Source organism: Schistocerca serialis, chromosome 2 (genome assembly GCF_023864345.2).
Source record: "Schistocerca serialis cubense isolate TAMUIC-IGC-003099 chromosome 2, iqSchSeri2.2, whole genome shotgun sequence".
Taxonomy (NCBI): domain Eukaryota; kingdom Metazoa; phylum Arthropoda; class Insecta; order Orthoptera; family Acrididae; genus Schistocerca; species Schistocerca serialis.
Genome location: NC_064639.1, coordinates 845,693,910 through 845,713,364, shown reverse-complemented (window position 1 = coordinate 845,713,364; position 19,455 = coordinate 845,693,910). Strand labels below are relative to the sequence as shown.

Here is a 19,455-nt window from a genome sequence, read left to right as displayed (position 1 = left end):
TTTCTTTGTTTCTTTCCATAATTTCGATTTCTCACATGCACGAAAATCAAACCCAGGGAATCGGCTGCTTATGAATATTCCTGTTTTATTAGTGGCGTAAAGCTACGTCCTGCCTTGGCAGATACAAACCTCAGGTTACAAAGGTGTTTCCCAATTGATAGGCCTTTTCTATCCTGCTGATAATGAGTTCAGTCACCTCTTCGTCACGCCATTACACCTGTATTACTTTATCAAAATATTTAAATTTCTAAATTTTGCAATAATCTGCATTCAAAATTTTCGGAATGCTTTGCGTTCGTCATGAACTCAACTTATGTGAAAAATGTAAGGAAACCTTTTCTCTCTCTGCTGTACGTTTGAAAAGTTTGTCGTACAGTTTTTGCTAAATTTCCAGATAATTCGTAATATCATCCGCAAAGGACATAGAGATGCTCCCATATTCTTGATTTTGTAGTCCAGTTTCATCTGGTCGCTTACAAGGGAAAAGTGAGAAAATCTAGGGCTGGGACACAGACGACACTGATGTCAGTAAAAGAGTAAATTTATTATTTTGGTACATATTGCACATACTATAGCTCAGACGTTAACACGATTACTGAATTAGTTTTGTTCGCACAATTTTTGATACAGTCGGGTTGTTAGCTTTTCTTTAAAATGAATAGACTGCAATAGCTGCTGCAACGAACTGTAACAATCCTAGGAACGTTTGTTCTGTACGCTGTCGTGTCTACTTACGCTGGAACAGCGCTCTTAAGAAATGCACTCCCCTTTTTTAGAACCCTAAGCCTTCCGCTTATTTTTCCTGTTAGTGATTTTAGATGCTCGCCCTAGTTTGTGTCATTTCTAACGCTAGAATTTGCCCAATTTTCAAGAGAGCCGCCATTCAGTGCCCCAAATAAACACTGGATTGTTCAGCATTTCCCTTCAATCCAGTCAACAACACCACTGCCAGTGAATAATATGATGGTGTTCCTGCGACCGTCTGGTAAATAGTTTACGTATTTACTATATCTATGTCTACATCCGTGTTCCAGAAGCCATTGTATAGCGCATGGTGGAGGGTACATCATCGATTTTTTCCCCTACCTATTCAGTTCGCACATTGAAGGGAAAATTACGTACGTACCTTAATCTCTCCTGTCATGGTTACTACGAGAGATATACAATAGTGCATCATAATATCCGCATATTCTTCTTCGGATACATATTCTATAAATTTACCAAAGGGGTTTGGCAAGAACTACGCTATCTTTCTTTCAAGAATTCCCATTTAAGTTCCCCGAGCACTGCTGTATGACTTCTACCGATCTGTTACGAACCTAACAACGTGTCTCTGAAATCTTTCGATGTCTGTTGTTGCACATACCTGATAAGAACTCCAGACATTGCAACAATAGAACTGGACGCACTACCATCTTGTATGCGATTTTTTTTATACGTGCGATGCACTTTCCCAAAAGCCTTCCACCAGTTCGCTTCCCCTAATACTAGTTTCTCGCGATCGCCTCGTTTCATGTCGCTTCCTTGTGTTACCCTTAAATACTTATACGATGTGAGGTATTCAAGATGCTCACCATTAATCCCATCTGTTTGCTACAGCTATTATCCACATTTAAAGATAGCTTCCTTTCGTTACACGAAGTGGAAATTTTGTTCAAGTTCTTCTCCAGTTCCTTACGATCGTCCAACGATAATACCACCCCTCCCCCGCCCGGTAGAAAACAGCACCGCCAGCGACAAATCTTACAATGCTGTCGAGCCCATACGAAAAATTGTTTATGTATCTGGAGAACACCCACTGTGTACTACTACTGCCTACTGGTTTCTGTTCATAAAATAATCCTGCGACTTGGAACCAATCACATTCACAGGGTGGCGCACGAAATCACCCAACATTTATTTTGGCATTAATTGTTTAGGTTATCATTTGTTACATTGTGTTACATTGGCAGAAGTGAGAGTAGCTCATGGAGATTAGTTTCTTTTATTTCCAAGTGCACTGCTGATGCATCAACCCAAGATGGCTGACAAAGGTAAACTGACTGGTGCTTTCGCAGAGACGGTTTCGTGCACATTTTAGAACTCGATGGTCAGCATAATTTGAAACAGTACGTAGAAGTTACAAAACACTTAACAGTAATGGTTCAGTGCATGAGAGGAAGCGGAAACGGCCGTGCCAATGTTCGTTCCCCACAGTTTGTCGAAGCTGTCACAGCAGCGTTACTGACAAGGCCAGGCAAATCGACAAGGAAAACTGCAGTACAGCTTGGGATTTCAAGATGATCTGTACAGTGAATTTTGAAAACTGATTTGCTTTTATATCCATACAAAGTAACAGTGTTGCCTAAATTAAAGACGGACAAGAAACACTGAAGAATCACATTCGCTGAATGGGCTGTGAATCAAGGCGTTTTCTTGAACAATGTTTGGTTTTCAAATGAGGCACATTTCGCCTTCATGCAGTTTTTAATAAACAAAATGTGCGCTTTTCCGCTTCCGACAATCCAAACGCATTTCATGAAAAGGTGCATTACACCACACAGTGAACAGTGAACGTTATGTAAACATGCTGCGTAACAATTTTGTTCCTCAGCTTCTTGCAAAAGGGATTAAATTACAAAACCAGTGGTTCATGCAGGATGGACCCGATCCACTTAAAGCTAATGTTGTCAGACTTCTTGCATGAAAATTATAAGGCAATGTCATTTTACACAGATTTCCTAAACGTTGCCCTTGCGTACAAGACTGACCCCCGAACAGTTGTTGTTTGTTGTGGTCTTCAGTCCTGAGACTGATTGAAGTATAGTACAGTAATACAGTGTTAAAAGTAAATATAGATTGTTACATATAAAAGATAAAACGAGAATGCTCGGTAAAATACACGACGATACTTCCACCTAGAGTGTTTGACAGAGTTTGGCATTAATATCCACTTTTTTGGAAACAGAAAACCTGAAGTAAAAATTGATACTTTCTGCTAAAAGAAAACGATCTAACAGTAAAAATATGTTAACCACTTGTAATGCTGTGTTTACCTGGCACATATACCAATGATTTGTCGTCGTTCATGTAAAAATGATGGAGCTTCACGTAGCAGTGGAAAGATTTATAGATAAATTATGCCAAACATATTTCAAGGCTAGTACTGTACTGGTGTTTGTAATCGACGAAATAGCTCTATCAGAAAAATGTGTGGGGTGAAGTTCAAGTGGAGATGCTGTACGTCGAAAAGAATTAGACTGTTTTGGAGAACGGAAAATTTGTCATTGGGCACACTTATCGACTTCATTTACATTAATTCGGACTATCAAAGCTATTACCTTAGTCTAAAAGAGATGCACCAGTAACAGAAAAAATAACTGCGCACAAAAAGAGTCTCAGCCGCAAATATGAAAATATTGCCACGATATCAACGTTACGCTGTCGTAACTCTTTGGCTCCTGTGGGCGATATCATTGTAGATCCATATAACAGCAGCAAATAACTTCTAACGTACATACCATTGAGCAGTAATTGCAACATATAAATTTTGAGTACAGAGCAGATTTTTGGATTAATACAGTAATGCATATTTGCAGTAGGGCGTATACAGGGTGTTTCAAAGTCCTTGCATCAGACGCCTGGTGGTGATAGATCATTTCATAGGAACAACATTTGTTCGAGACAAAATGTTCGACAAACCATCCCAGCGATGCTAGGCGTCCTTTAATATTCACCGGCCGTGGGACGACGAGATTTCACCGAGCTAGCAGGTCTACTAACCAGGTATGCTGCATACTACCTACCCCAGTAAATTGATTGAGTGATTTTCAGTACGATGACCTTAAGAATGAGTATCCCTGAGAAGATACTTCATAGCGAATCAGGAACTTTAATTCTGCTGGGCCTACCGCCTCTGCCCTATCCCCCCCCCCCGCCCCCCCCCCCTCTTATAAGGAGCAGCTGACTGGATTACAGGCGGCACACAAGAGGTGTGCACGCCGCAGAGGGGCGCAAGCAATACTAGAGGACGCATAATGTCGCCGGGGGGCGACAGGGAACAATTTGTAACAAAAGTTGTTCCCTCTGAAGAGGTCTTCACCCCCAGACGTTTGATGCCAATACTTTGAAACCCTCTGTGCATTAAGCTTGTTCAGTGAAACCTTCGAAAGCTTATTTTAACTTTAATTTGTTTAATCCCATTGTTCTTTACTGTAGTATCATTACATGACATATTTTTAAATTATATTGTACAGTATTTCATATAATTTTATATTTTATACAGGTTTCCTCTTAACATCTACACACGTTGCTCGAGGGCTTACTGAAAAGTAATGCCCCGAATTTTTTATGTGATAAATCTTATGGCTTTTTGAATAAAACAAACGTTATTAACATTCTACATCTGTATTCTTCATGTCTTCATCTTCTCAACATGGTTATCCTGGGGACGAACACATTGCTCCCAACGAGAGAATAGTTCGTTGACAAATTCACTGCCGCTTGCACCGCTTCGTCACTATCAAAGTGAAGTCCTCAAATATGTGCTTTAAGCTTTGGAGACAGATGAAAATTGGATGGGGCCAAATGGGGACTGTACGGATGATGATCGATTACAGTGAACACATGGCGCCGGAATCTTGCAGACGTCGCAGCGCTAGGCTGCAGCCTCACATTGCCACATGTGGGCGATCTCTTTGAATTCGAAATTCCACTACAGCACGCTGTTTCTCACGCACCGACAAAGTTACGTTACACACCGCCATATTACACGCTACAATTCTGAGCCTTCTAGCGAAAGAGGACTGCAAATATGTAGACATGAAGAAGATACAGAATGTTACAAACGTTAGTTTTATTTTTTTTAAAACTTTTAAGCTTTTTCACATAGAAAAGTTTGGAGGCATTACTTTACAACACGCCCTTGTATCTTACATTCCTAATAACCTACAAATAAATATTTTTGGGAACATGCCTATACTCGGACTTCCAATAATTTGGGCTGAATATGGCCCCAATCTGTCCGAATAAGTGAGCTACTGACAGTAATCGGAAATGTTGGTGTCGTGTGCACAGGTGTCGTTAGCGTGCCTGCACGCCAGCGCGGCACAGGACCCCCTGTTCGTGGTGCGCCGTGCCCCGGCCTCCTCCACTGAGCCGCCGGCCAGGGGCAGGGCGCGCGTGCTGGTCTCCAAGACCGCCAGGGGCCCCGCGGCCGCCCCCAGCGCCGCGTCTCCGCTTCCGCCGCCGCCCCCACCGCCTCCGCTGGTAACCCTGCCCGACCAGCCGACAGAGCCCGCGCATGTTCCGCACCGCTTCGCAGTGCACCAACGGGCGCCCACCTCGACGTCGGCGCCACCGCGCACGCCCCCGTCGCCGCCCCCACCGCCACCGAGGCTCAGACTGCCGGAGCAGACGGAGGAGGCGGCGCCCGTGCTGCAGCGCTTCGGGCACCAGTCCAGAAGGCAGCCCGCCACCCCCGCGACGACGGCGGCGCCGCTGCCGCCTCCGCCACCCCCGCCGGCCCTCCTCCCTCAGCCGGCAGAGATTGTCCTGCCCGCGGCGCCGCCCCACCGCTTCTCGCAAGAGCGATCGACCCCCAAGCCGCTGCCAGCACCCATCGTGCTGCCTCAGCAGCCCATTAGGAAGATCACGCCTGACGTGTGAGTATCCGCAGAATATGCTACCGAGCCATGACTTTTGTAACAAAGTTTCCGCACAAAACAGAGCGTATTTATTAATTAGTTATACAAAAGTATAACTTTTGCTACTTCTCTCTACATCTACATCTACATCCATACTCCGCAAACCACCTGACGGTGTGTGGCGGAGTACCTCTATCGGTTCTCCCTTCTATTCCAGTCTTGTATTGTTCGTGGAAAGAAGGATTGTCGGTATGCTTCTGTGTGGGCTCTAATCTCTCTGATTTTATCCTCATGGTCTCTTCGCTAGATATACGTAGGAGGGAGCAATATACTGCTTGACTCTTCGGTGAAGGTATGTTCTCGAAACTTTAACAAAAGCCCGTACCGAGCTACTGAGCGTCTCTCCTACAGGGTCTTCCACTGAAGTTTATCTATCATCTCCGTAACGCTTTCGCGATTACTAAATTATCCTGTAACGAAGCGCGCTGCTCTCCGTTGGATCTTCTCCATCTCTTCTATCAACCCTACCTGGTACGGATCCCACACTGCTGAGCAGTATTCAAGCAGTGGGCGAACAAGCGTACTGTAACCTACTTCCTTTGTTTTCGGATTGCATTTCCTTAGGATTCTTCCAATGAATCTCAGTCTGGCATCTGCTTTACCTACGATCAACTTTATATGATCATTCCATTTTAAATCAGCCCTAATGCGTACTCCCAGATAATTTATGGAATTAACTGCTTCCAGTTGCTGACCTGCTATTTTGTAGCTAAATGATAAGGGATCTATCTTTCTATGTATTCGCAGCACATTACACTTGTCTACATTGAGATTCAATTGCCATTCCCTGCACCATGCGTCAATTCGCTGCAGATCCTCCTGCATTTCAGTACAGTTTTCCATTGTTACAACCTCTCGATACACCACAGCATCATCTGCAAAAAGCCTCAGTGAACTTCCGATGTCATCCACAAGGTCATTTATGTATATTGTGAATAGCAACGGTCCTATGACACTCCCCTGCGGCACACCTGAAATCACTCTTACTTCGGAAGACTTCTCTCCATTGAGAATGACATGCTGCGTTCTGTTATCTAGGAACTCTTCAATCCAATCACACAATTGGTCTGATAGTCCATATGCTCTTACTTTGTTCATTAAACGACTGTGGGGAACTGTATCGAACGCCTTGCGGAAGTCAAGAAACACGGTATCTATCTGTGAACCCGTGTCTATGGCCCTCTGAGTCTCGTGGACGAATAGCGCGAGCTGGGTTTCACACGACTGTCTTTTTCGAAACCCATGCTGATTCCTACAGAGTAGATTTCTAGTCTCCAGAAAAGTCATTATACTCGAACATAAGATGTGTTCCAAAATTCTACAACTGATCGACGTTAGAGATATAGGTCTATAGTTCTGCACATCTGTTCGACGTCCTTTCTTGAAAACGGGGATGACCTGTGCCCTTTTCCAATCCTTTGGAACGCTACGCTCTTCTAGAGACCTACGGTACACCGCTGCAAGTAGGGGGGCAAGTTCCTTCGCGTACTCTGTGTAAAATCGAACTGGTATCCCATCAGGTCCAGCGGCCTTTCCTCTTTTGAGCGATTTTAATTATTTTTCTATCCCTCAGTCGTCTATTACCATATCCACCATTTTTACATCTGTGCGACAGTTTAGAGAAGGAACTACAGTGCAGCCTTCCTCTGTGAAACAGCTTTGGAAAAAGACATTTAGTATTTCGGCCTTTAGTCTGTCATCCTCTGTTTCAGTACCATTTTGGTCACAGAGTGTCTGGACATTTTGTTTTGATCCACCTACCGCTTTGACATAAGACCAAAATTTCTTAGGACTTTCTGCCAAGTCAGTACATAGAATAGATTACTTTCATCACGGATATTGTGTAGGAATTTAAAGATTAGAATATACAAAACTATTATTCTACCAGTTACGCTGTATGGGTGTGAGACTTGGTCTCTCACTGTGCAAAATGAAAAGCCGTTTCGAGTATTTGAAAATAAAATTTTGAGGAAAATTTTCGGAGCAAAAAGGGATGACATTAGCGGAGAGTGGCGAAAACTGCATAACAAAGAGGTTCACGAAATCTATTCAAGCCCTGACGTAATCAGTATTATTAAATCACGTAGGCTGCGATGGGCGGGTCACGTAGCTCGAATGGATGAGGGCAAGGCAGCGCGCAGAGTACTGGTAGGGCACCTAGAAGGAAAACGTCCTGTGGGGAGACCGAGGCGTAGATGGGAGGACAATGTGAACGCTGATTTGAGGAGCCTAGGTATTGAAGGTGAATGGAAGGAAATAGCCCAAGACAGGGACAGATGGCGAAAATACGTTGCTGCAGTAATGGACTCTCGAGTCCGGTATGAAGTGAGTAAGTATACAAAAGTAACCTTTAATTCTCTAGCGAGGTGACGCAGTAATTAGCACACTGGACTCGCATTCGCGAGGACGACACTCAAACCCGCGTTCGGCCATCCTCATTTAGGATTGGGTTGTCTGGGGAAAGAGACCAAACAGCTAGGTCATCGGTGTCATCGGATTAGGAAAGGACGGCGAAGGAAGTCGGCCGTGCCCTTTCAAAGGAACCACCCCGGCATTTGCCTGGAGCTATTTAGGGAAATCATGGAAAACCTAAATCAGGATGGCCAGACGCGGGATTGAACCGTCGTCCTCCCGAATGCGAGTCCAGTGTGCTAACCACTGCGTCACCTCGCTCGGTCCTGATTTAGGTTTTCCGTGATTTCCCTTAAGCGCTTCAGGAAAGTGCCGGGATGGTTCCTCTGAAAGGCCACGGCCGTCGTCCTTCCCCATTCTTCCCTAATCCGACGGGACCGATGACTTCGCTGTTTGGTCCCCTCCCCCGCCCAACCAACCAACCAACCAACCAACCAACCTAAGCTTTAATTTTGAAAAAGGTAAATAACTTATGGAAATGTAATTCTTCATGCTTTCCCGGCGATCTGTTGACATCTTGGATGTTCGGGAATCCAGCCGGATGTTCGCGTCGTTCTCGCACGATATTTCAACAGCGTGCCTCGCTGTCTTCTTTAGGTGCTACCAGAGACTGGTTCTTGGGTCGATCGAGACCAGTATTTATGCCTGGAAGGAGCTGGGCGTTCCGTCTCCGGTCCGCGCAGAGTCGGAGACAAGGTGTCGGACATTAGAGACCAGATTTGACACACCCCAGATCATGAACTCGACTTCAGAAGACGGCCAGGACGGGCGCGGACGCGGTCGCAACACCGGTGACCAGAGAGGGCCAACGTAGGCGCGTCTGGCGGGCGCGGACCGCTGACGGAACACACGACACAGCGCGGACCGATTATGGAGCGTCCAGCACGAAACAGAAGTGGAAATCATAGTAACAGTCATGAGACACAGTACCCAACATCTCAGATCGGGTCTGACACACCTCAGATGACGTCCACAACAGTTGGGGACGGCCAAAACGGGCGCGGACGGCAGTCGGAACATCCGCGACTGGAGGGGTCCATTGAAGCCGAGTCTGGCGGGCGCGGACCACACAGGGAACACTCGATTCGGCGCGGACCGAAGACGGAACGCCCAGCTCCTTCCAGGCACAAATACTGGACTCGATCGACCCAAGGACCAGTCTCAGGTAGCACATGAAGAAGACAGGCACGCTGTTGAAATATCGTGCGAGAACGACGCGAATATCCGGCTGGATTCCCGAACATCCAAGATGTCAACTTATGGAAATGTTTGATACAGCACTGAATGCAGTATAGCTTTAAGTTTTACACTGAACAGCTAAATAAACTGGTACACCTACCTGATATCGTGTAGGGTCCCCGCCAGCACGCAGAACACGACGTGGCATGGGCTTGACTAATGTCTGAAGTAGTGCTGGAGGGAACTGACACCATGAATCCTGCAGGGCTGTCCATGAATCCGTAAGAATACGGAGTGGCGGAGATCTCTTCTGAACAGCTCGTTGCAAGGCATGCGAATAATGTTCGTGTCTGGGGAGATTGGTGGCTAGCAAAAGTGTTTAAATTCAGAAGAGTGTTCCTGGAGCCACCCTGTAGCAATTCTGGACGAGTGCGATGTCGCATTGTCCTGCTGGAATTGCCCAAATCCGTCGGAATGTACAATGGACATTAATGGATGCAAGTGATCATACCGGGTGCTTACGTGCACGTCACCTGTGAGAGTCGTACCCAGACGTATCAGGGGTCTCATACCACTCCAACTGCAAACGTCTCACAGAACCTCCACAAGCTTCAACAGTCCCCTGCTGATATGTGGGGCCCATGGATTCAAGAGATTGTCTCCATACCCGTACACGTCCATCCGCTCGATACAATTTGAAATGAGACTCGTCTGACTAGGCAACATGTCTCCAGTCATCAATAATCCATTCGGTGTTGATGGGCCCAGGCGAGGCGTAAAGGATCCACAAGTGGGCCTTCGGCTCCGAAAACCCATATCGATGAAGTTTCGTTGAATGATTCGCACACTTGTTGATGGCCCAGCGTTGAAATCGGTAGCAATTTGCGGAAGGGTTGCACTTCTGTCACGATGAACGAGTCTCTTCAGTCGTCGTTGGTCCCGTTCTTGCAGGATCTTTTTCCAGCCGTAGCAATGTCGGAGATTTGATGTTTTACCGGATTCCTGATATTCACGGTACACTCGTGAAATGGTCGTACACTTCATCGCTACCTCGGAGATGATGTGTCCCATCGGTCGCGCGTCGACTATACCACCACGTTCAAACTCACTTAAATCTTGATAACCTGCCATTTTAGCAGTAGTAACCGATCTAACAACTGCGCCAGACACTTGTCTTTTATAGACGTTGCCGACCGCAGTGCCGTATTCTGCCTATTTACGTATCTCTGTATTTGAATACGCTTGCCTATACCAGTTTTTTTTGGCGCTTCAGTGTATGTACCAATGTTCATCGTGGCTACCTTTTGTAACACGGCGTCTGTAATTATTCTGCAAAATCCTATGAAGCAAGTCTTGGCGTATGGTGGCAACTGCTTGTGTCATCCGTTGTTGCAGCTCGTCGACGTTTCCTGGAAGCGGAGGAACGAACACTCTGTCTTTAATGTAACCCCATACACAGGAGTCCATTGGTGTTAAATCAGGTGATCGGTGTGACCAGGATATTGATCCACCACGTCCATTCCAAGTCGGCACATTGCTTCGAAGATACGAGACAACTTCACGATGATAATGTGGTGGCGCGCCATCTTTCTGGAAAATAAATTCTGTGTCCGTATCCTGTCGTAACTGAGGCATTAGGTAACGCTCAAGCGTGTGTCGGTACAATATGCCTGTTACAGTTAACACGTCAAAAAAGAAATGACCGTAAATCTTGTTACAGCTTACATCGAAAAAAAAAGATTAACTTAGTCAAGTCCTGTACGTGATCGATTACGTGACGTGGTTTCTGCTCGCCCCATATCCGACCACTATGGCGATTCACTTTACCGCAGGGATGGAAGGTCCCTTCGTCACTGAAAACAATTCTATTAAGCAAATTATCGTCAGCCTGCATTTTGTTAAACATTTCTACACAAAACTCAGATCGTTTTTCTTTGGCACTTTCACTTAAAGCTTGCAATGGTTACAATTTGTAGGGTTGAATGACAGGCATTTCCGTAATACCCTCCCCACTGTAATACTGGGCATATTCTATTCTAAGCCGGCACGTCTTGTTGATTTACCTTGACTACGAATGTAAGACTGTGGAACTTGTTCAGTTGCTGAGTCAGACTGCTGGCCGACCCTGACCCGGCGTCCTATGTGATACACAGCCAGTTTCGTGGAAACGGTTGTACCAGTTAAGAACAGTTTGTCTTTGAGGTGGTGGCTTGCGATGTTTAGTCGTGAATTGTCTCTTAACTGCAGTAGCCGTTTTGGATTCATGAAACCGTAAACAACACTGCGCCCCCTCCGCGCCGTTACACGACTCCTTGATGACTATTGTAATAACTCATTAGCGCATACAGCCTTGCGGGAACTTCGGAGAATACCAGTGTTAACCGGAAATAAGACTTGAACATATACTACATCCCATGCTGTATGAAACACATGTGTAAGTTATTTACCGTTTTCTCAATTAAAGGCTATTTTTGTATAACTAATTTATGAAGAGCCTGTGGTCGTGACGCCCTTGAAAGAGCACATTGGAGGCCTTGCAGCGCTTGTAGATGATGTGGGACTGGTTCCAGACTGTTATGTGGTCATCCATAGCTGATCTAAGTTGCTGTGTTCACCAAACACACATGGCACCCAACACAAAGTTTGCCAGTAGAGAACCCCCGCCATAGAAAACCAGCTGCTGTATTCAGGGGGCTTGCTAAGCACCCATCAACTAATCAGCACCATCACGGGACAAACTAGATATGAACTGAAATTTAGGGAAACAAACATTAAGATACATTAATAATAATTTCTTAACAAAAATTTTCATAATCTACTCCAGCTGAGAACAGTTCCCGTCAGACCACAAAAAGGGCGAATATGTTTCTCTTTGAAAAGCTCTGACATAAAAGTGGGGAAACAGTTGCCTCAGTGTTCATTTCATCTAACTCACCAAAAATTTTGGCATCCGAACATATTCACACTCTTTTAACTCAGAACATTCTAAGTCATTTTCATACAGTCTCATTTTGTAGTGAAGCCTTCATATTCAGCATCTCCCTCCCACTGTCTCATTTTTCTCCCATTGACACTTTCTCTCCTGTTTGTCTCTCCATCCGTCACTGCCTTCATCCTTTCTCTCACACTAGCTTACCACTGTCAACTTCTCTGTCACTTTCACTGACTCTCTGTCTACGTCCCGTTCTTTTTCTCTCCCACTGCCACTCTCCCTTTTTTCTCGTTTGCAATCTGTTGTCTTTCTCTTCAACCACCATTATCTCCTCTCCATGCATGTCCTCGGAGATGGTTTCCTCGGGGTTTTGACCTCCAGACTGGGAAACTTTAATACACGGGTACAGGGAGTTGGGGAAAGTGGGCAAATTTTTTCGTGCTGCAGTCCGCCAGTCCTCTCTTTTGCTCACGCTGCTTCTGTCTCCATCCATCTCTCTTTCTCTTTTACTGCAACTGCGTCTTACTGACCATCAGTGTCTCCTCTCTCTTTGACTCCCACTGCTATTGTCTTCATCCATCTCTCTTCCACTTTCACTGCCACTTGCTCTTTCTCTCCATTAACGTCTCCTCTCTCTTTCTCTCCCACTGGCACTGTCACCTCTCTCTTCCATATCACTGTCTCTCTGCTACTCTCTATCAGCACGAAGATGTAAGAATATATTCGCATGCTAAAATATTTTTTTCTGTCAGATTTTTTAAAATAGCCTTTTTTGTGCTCCGGCAGGAACATTTTCCGCTGGTGTGTTGCTTATATAAAAATAATCTATACGTCAGTAAAGTTTTTATAGTTTATTTACGAGTATATTCAACACATTTACATCCTTAGACATAAGTAAAAAACATGTAAGTACACATAATATAAGGTTAACACAAATTTGTGTGCCTTACATCTTTTCTGGTTACTTCGCCTGTCGATCGTGATTCGTTGAAAACGCCCGGCTTATGGTTTGCATCTTAAAGGAGTAAAAATATTATTAGAAATATTTAGTTAATATGCAGCTCAGTTTTATATAATTTTTGACGGTCATTTTAAGTTCTTTTCAGACATGTTAAGACGCTTTTAGCCCATTTTTTGTCATTGCAGTCTCACTTTGGGCATATTTGTATAGGTGTGAAGTTCCCATTACACAGAGACAGCGAATTATTAATTTTATTGGTGAAAAAATCCTGCCTAAAAACATAATCTGATTAACTCAGAACCCTTGAGATGATCCAAGAACCCTTGCCTTGTGTTCATCACCTCAGTTAATATTACATTTACGCCTCAGAGTGGGTATTACGTACGTGCGTAAGCACGATAATTTTGAACCTCTGGATCTCGGTTAAAGGATAATGATATCGAGAAAAGTTTCAAGGTTCCCCGAGAATATCGTCTTACAAACATATGGTAAAAATTCCGACAACGATTTGTCACGAAATTACAGAAGTGGCCATCCCCACAATTAGTACTTTTGGTATGCAAAAACAATGGTTTTTGTGTGTATCTTGCCAACAGATACAGATTTTAGAAAACGGGAGAATGGTGTCTAAATGAAGTATAGCTAAAATTTGAGTCATGTGCTATGGTTAGTGTGGTGTCACCGCCAGACACCACACTTGCTAGGTGGTAGCCTTTACATCGGCCGCGGTCCATTAATATACGCCGGACCCGCGTGTCGCCACTGTCAGTAATTGCAGACCGAGCGCCACCACACGGCAGGTCTAGAGAGACGTCCTGGCACTCGCCCCAGTTGTACAGCCGACTTTGATAGCGACGCCACACTGACAAATACGCTCTCATTTGCCGAAACGATAGTTAACATAGCCTTCAGCTAAGTCAATTGCTACGACCTAGCAAGGCGCCATCACCAAGTTATATTGAGATGATAATACTGTATTAACAAGACCAATGTTCTACAATTATGGATTAAAGTTAAGTATTCCAGAAGCTACGTTCTTTTCTTTAGAGCATTCATTACGTATCCTGTTTCAGACCTCACGCCAGCCTGCGTGAGTTTAAGCGCGTGCCTTTCGGCTTCCTCTCATTGTGTCTAGGCTGTCTTGTCTAGACACAACAGTTAGTTATAAAGATAATTGTTGCCTTCGCTGCAAAAACTCCTGAAAACTGGTTTTAGTGATTTTCTCCATAATTACGGTAAATCTTAATCTCTGGATCTCGGTGAGGGATAATGGTATCGAAAAAAGTTTCGAATTTCCAGAGGATATCATATTAAGAACATATGGTAAAAATTCCGACCATCTGCGATGAATATAAATTGTAGAAGTAGCCATCCCCATAATTGGTACTAATCGTGCCCAAAAATCATTGTTTTTCTGGGTTTTCTCAGGAACCGCCCATAAACGAAGGTGCATTTATGAACCACCTAAGGAAGACCCTAGACCACTCTTAATTCTAAAGAATGAATCGATTTGCTCAATTTTCCCGGTCTGGAGGAGGTGTGCAATATTTAAATTTTGACCCTGTACTGAAGGATAGCTACAATATGCCTGTTCTTCTGATAGGTATATAATTGGTCGCTAGGCCAAGGGCTATCCAAGGTACTTCACTCCTTATCTTTGTGATGAATAGAACCCGACGTATTGCCCCACTGAAAATCGCGTTTCCGCGCCACGCTGTTTGGTACATATTGCTACCGTGCACTGTCGCGTACGGAACGATTACTGAACCTCTAATCCGGAACCCGGTGCCAGTTGCAGCGTAGTAGCACCACGAATTCGATTTTCAATATTAAGCGTAGTTATTAACCGAGTTTAAAATGGTGTCATAATCTGCACTTTGACACAATAAGCCAAGTATTGCAATTGGAAACGTATGTTTCTCTTGAGGGAGCGTAACTGGCGGTCAGCAAATACACAGACTTAATTCATCCAGTATTTGGGAATGAAAGCACTTAGCGACTTCCAGCAAAGTTTAACATAATTACAAACCGTTACAAAACATTTTCCCGCTGACATCCCCCACAAAACTATGACGGAAAAAAAGCTTATTGCTTACTAAAATTTCGCTATCCGTGCGTTCAACCTCCAGAATCAACTATGACGTATTAATTTATAACTTCTTTACTACTAATTCTGTTCGCACCACTTTTTCGCTACGGTATCTGTATGTATGACTTAATGTACATGTAAAATTATATCGCTGTACGATACATAATTCAGGAGATATGACGTCATAAATATTGTGATACGTGAAAAACTAGCTTTTGCTTTAAATGGAGGGCAATAACCCAGTTGATATTCATCCAATGTTTCGTAACGAGAGCAGGTAGCGACTTTCAACAACCTTTAAGCGTAATTTCAAACCTTTCCTTATCTTGTTTACATGCTTAAAGGTAAACATTTAACACATTAACTCATTTGTAAGATAATGAGACGTTTGAAGATATTTTGTATGTAGGAATTTGACTCTATAAAGCTGGCATGGACAACCTTCGGTGACCCGCCGCTCCATCCTGATTCACTTACTTAATTAAGCTTGTCGCCCGCCACGTCACCTGACGTAATAGCAGTGCTCCTAACGCATAAACTCAAAACTATAGCGTCTATGACGTTAATGGTTACTCTTTATAGTGTAACGCTCCAATATGAATGCCTTCCTTTTCCCGACACGCCACTACAACAAATTATGCAGGAAGACACACGTTTTTGAGAGTACGTTCATTCTGTGTTCACCCAGTCTTGAGATCTTTGCATTTATTTATGGGCACTTAATGTCATATTTTGTTCCTGGGGCATCGGACTCAGCTGTTCAGTTACACTACTGGTCATTAAAATCCCTACACCACGAAGATGACGTGCTACAGACGCGAAATTTAACCGACAGGAAGAAGATGCTGTGATATGCAGATGAGTAGCTTCTGAGAGCATTCACACAAGGTTGGCGCCGCTGGCGACACCTACAACGTGCTGACACGAGGAAAGTTTCCAACCGATTTCTCATACACAAACAGCAGTTGACCGGCGTTGTCTGGTGAAACGTTCTTGTGATGCCTCGTGTAAGGAGGAGAAATGCGTACCATCACGTTTCCGACTTTGATAAAGGTCGGGTTGTAGCCTATCGCGATTGCGGTTTATGGTATCGCGACATAGCTGCTTGCGTTGGTCGAGATCCAATGACTGTTAGCAGCATATGGAATCGGTGGGTTCAGGAGGGTAATACGGAACGCCGTGCTGGATCCCAACGGCCTCGTATCACTAGCAGTCGAGATGACAGGCATCTTATCCGCATGGCTGTAACGGATCGTGCAGCCATGTCTCGATCCCTGAGTCGGCAGGTGGGGACGTTTGGAAGACAACTATCTGCACGAACAGTTCGATGACGTTTGCGGCAGCATGGACTATCAGCACAGAGACCATGGCTGCGGTTACCCTTGACGCTGCATCACTGACAGGAGCGCCTGCGATGGTGCACTAATGGCAAAACGTCGTTTTTTCAGGATGAATCCAGGTTCTGTTTACAGCACCATGATGGTCGCATCCGTGTTTGGCGACATCGCGGTGAACGCACATTGGAAGTGTGCATTCGTCATCGCCATATTGGCGCATCACCCGGCGTGATGGTATGGGGTGTCATTGGTTACACGTCTCGGTCACCTCTTGTTCGCATTGACGGCACTTTGAACAGTGGACGTTACATTTCAGATGTGTTACGACCCATGGCTCTACCCTTCACCTGATCCTTGGGAAACCCTACACTTCAGCAGGATAATGCACGACCGCATGTTGCAGGTCCTGTAGGGGCCTTTCTGGATACAGAAAATGTTCGACTGCTGCCCTGGCCAGAACATTCTCCAGATCTCTCACCAATTGAAAACGTCTGGCCAATGGTGGCCGAGCAACTGGCTCGTCACAATACGCCAGTCACTACTCTTGATGAACTGTGGTATCGTGTCGAAGCTACATGGGCAGCTGTACCTGTACACGCCATCCAAGCTCTGTTTTACTAAATGCCCAGGCATATCAAGGCCGTTATTACGGCCAGAGGTGGTTGTTCTGGGTACTGATTTCTCAGGACCTATGCACCCAATTGCGTGAAAATGTAATCACAAGTCAGTTCTAGTATAATATATTTGTCCAATGAATACCCGTTTATCATCTGCATTTTTCTTGGTGTAGCAATTTTAATGGCCAGTAGTGTACATAAGACCGCAATTTGAGAATCCTGCCGCTTATTGGACAAATTTCTGCCGTCACCTGTTATTATAGATGCAGTTGTTGAAGTAGCTGGTGTGTGTGTCTGGCAGGGTGATTCGCAGCGGCGACACCAAGGCGGACACTACGCTGGAAGAGGAGCGCCGCCGGCAGGCAGAGTCTGCGCGCTACTCGTTCGGCTCGAGCCTGCAGGACTCCATCAACGACAACACGCAGTCGCGCCAGGAGACAAGGGAGGGCCTCAAGACGGTCGGCCAGTACTCCTACAGCGACGGCTTCCTCCGCCGCATCGTCCACTACGAGGCCGACGACAAGGGTTACCGCGTCACTCAGTAAGTAGTCACTCTAGCTAAGACATCTCTCGGAAAGTACCATACAAACCACCGCCTGTCCACTGCTTCAGTGTGCGTGACTTAGGGGCTACCTGTTGACAGAGTAAGATTTTTTTTAGTTATTAATCTTCTAACTGTACAGCAAGAAAGGAAGAATGAATTGATTGTTGGTGTTAATAACGATCACCCTCCTTTACTCCTCTGCATTACAGCAGATGACGCGTCACTGAGCACATTTGTTCTGTGCATGCGGTACACGTGAGACGCCTATAGTACGCGTCATTTATTATGGCGGCCGAGTTTAGGTTCGTTCTGTGCATCTGACGTCACAAAACACAGTCAACCAATGAACAGAGAACGACATTGCCAGAGCTCGACTGCAGTGCAGAGCACGGACAAGTGTCTTCAGTTTTAGAAACGTTCAGTCAAAAATAAAGTAATTGAACAAAAGCAATGTCTTGATAGTAGATTTTCTTTTATAGAAAGTTAGGAAAAAGCATTATTTATACCAACTGCTTCATATTCTATTAATTAATTAAACCAAGCAAGCAATAAGCCTCCTAATTCAGGCGATAGCAAGGAAAGCTGTTTGTATCATTCTCACGAACCGCTTTTTCGCAATAAAGAACAGCGGTAATTGTTTATTTCATATTGTACTTCAACGAAACGTGAGTAATTCATAGTCATACCAACAGTGTTTGTCGATATTTTGTGTGTTGTTTTAAAGTCCTCCAGAAGATTTATTGAATGAGAAGCTACATTAGCGTAATGCTTTAGGTGTTTGGCTGCTACGTGAATGGTTCTGAGTTCAAACCATGTTCGGTGCTTGATATTTTCTTTATTTAAAAACAATATTGAAGTGCCTTACTTCATGAATTTTATTTGTTTGAATGTAATTTTTTGAAATTTCTAGTGCTTTCTCTCTTCATTACAATCATAATAAGTTTCTGGTTTTTCTAATTTTGTCCTCCAATATTTCTTTTCACAGCAATTAAAAACAATGAAAAGGCACACATACAATATTCATGTTATCTGTTTTGTTTGTATATCTTCTCTTCTGCAGTCGCTATTTTACTATTCATAGTGAGATATATTCTTTTGCGACAGTATTAAGAGGATTATTTAGAGCAGAATTTCGGCTCGTACGTTGCCGAGCTACTTGATTGTCTGACACAATTCTTTGCTTCACTGCTTTGGCAACATCATCATATTCAATGTTTTCATCGACTGATCTATGTTTTGGCAAGTATTTGCTGTCCATTCTGACAAACACAAATTGTTTGTGCACTGCGTCTCACTAACAATATATTTTAGTTTCTGTGTTTTATTACATCCACAATTCAGTTTTGTGTACTTCGCCAACTTTGTAGAAAAAAGCGAAATGAGTCTGGTATAAATAAAACTTTTATTACAGTCGCGAAAGACGGAATATTTCTCAATATTACATACGACACCTATCTGGTACTTAAATTAAATGAGATATTGTTATACATTAAATTTTGTATGAAATTTGGGTATCTTGTCCACGTTTCACTCTCAATATTGTGGCAACTAAAATCGACCATATGGAAAGTATACGCTATGGACTTTTACCTCTGCAAACTCTTCAAAATTTCGTGCAATGGTTTACTACATATAATGCTGCACAATAACTGCGTTGAACATCGAAACCAAATTAAGTCATTTATAGGGGGGGGGGGGGG

At 44.2% G+C, this 19,455-nt stretch overlaps 1 protein-coding gene across 1 annotated transcript in view; it reads left to right on the top strand.

Annotated features, from left to right (window-relative positions):
- Positions 1-19,455, top strand: part of LOC126456457 (uncharacterized) — a 36,593-nt gene that overhangs the window by 13,472 nt on the left and 3,666 nt on the right. The window contains exons 2-3 of the mRNA XM_050092207.1: positions 5,056-5,642; positions 17,513-17,752. Of these exons, the coding sequence (XP_049948164.1) occupies positions 5,056-5,642; positions 17,513-17,752 (827 nt within the window). The remainder of the gene's footprint in view (positions 1-5,055; positions 5,643-17,512; positions 17,753-19,455) is intronic.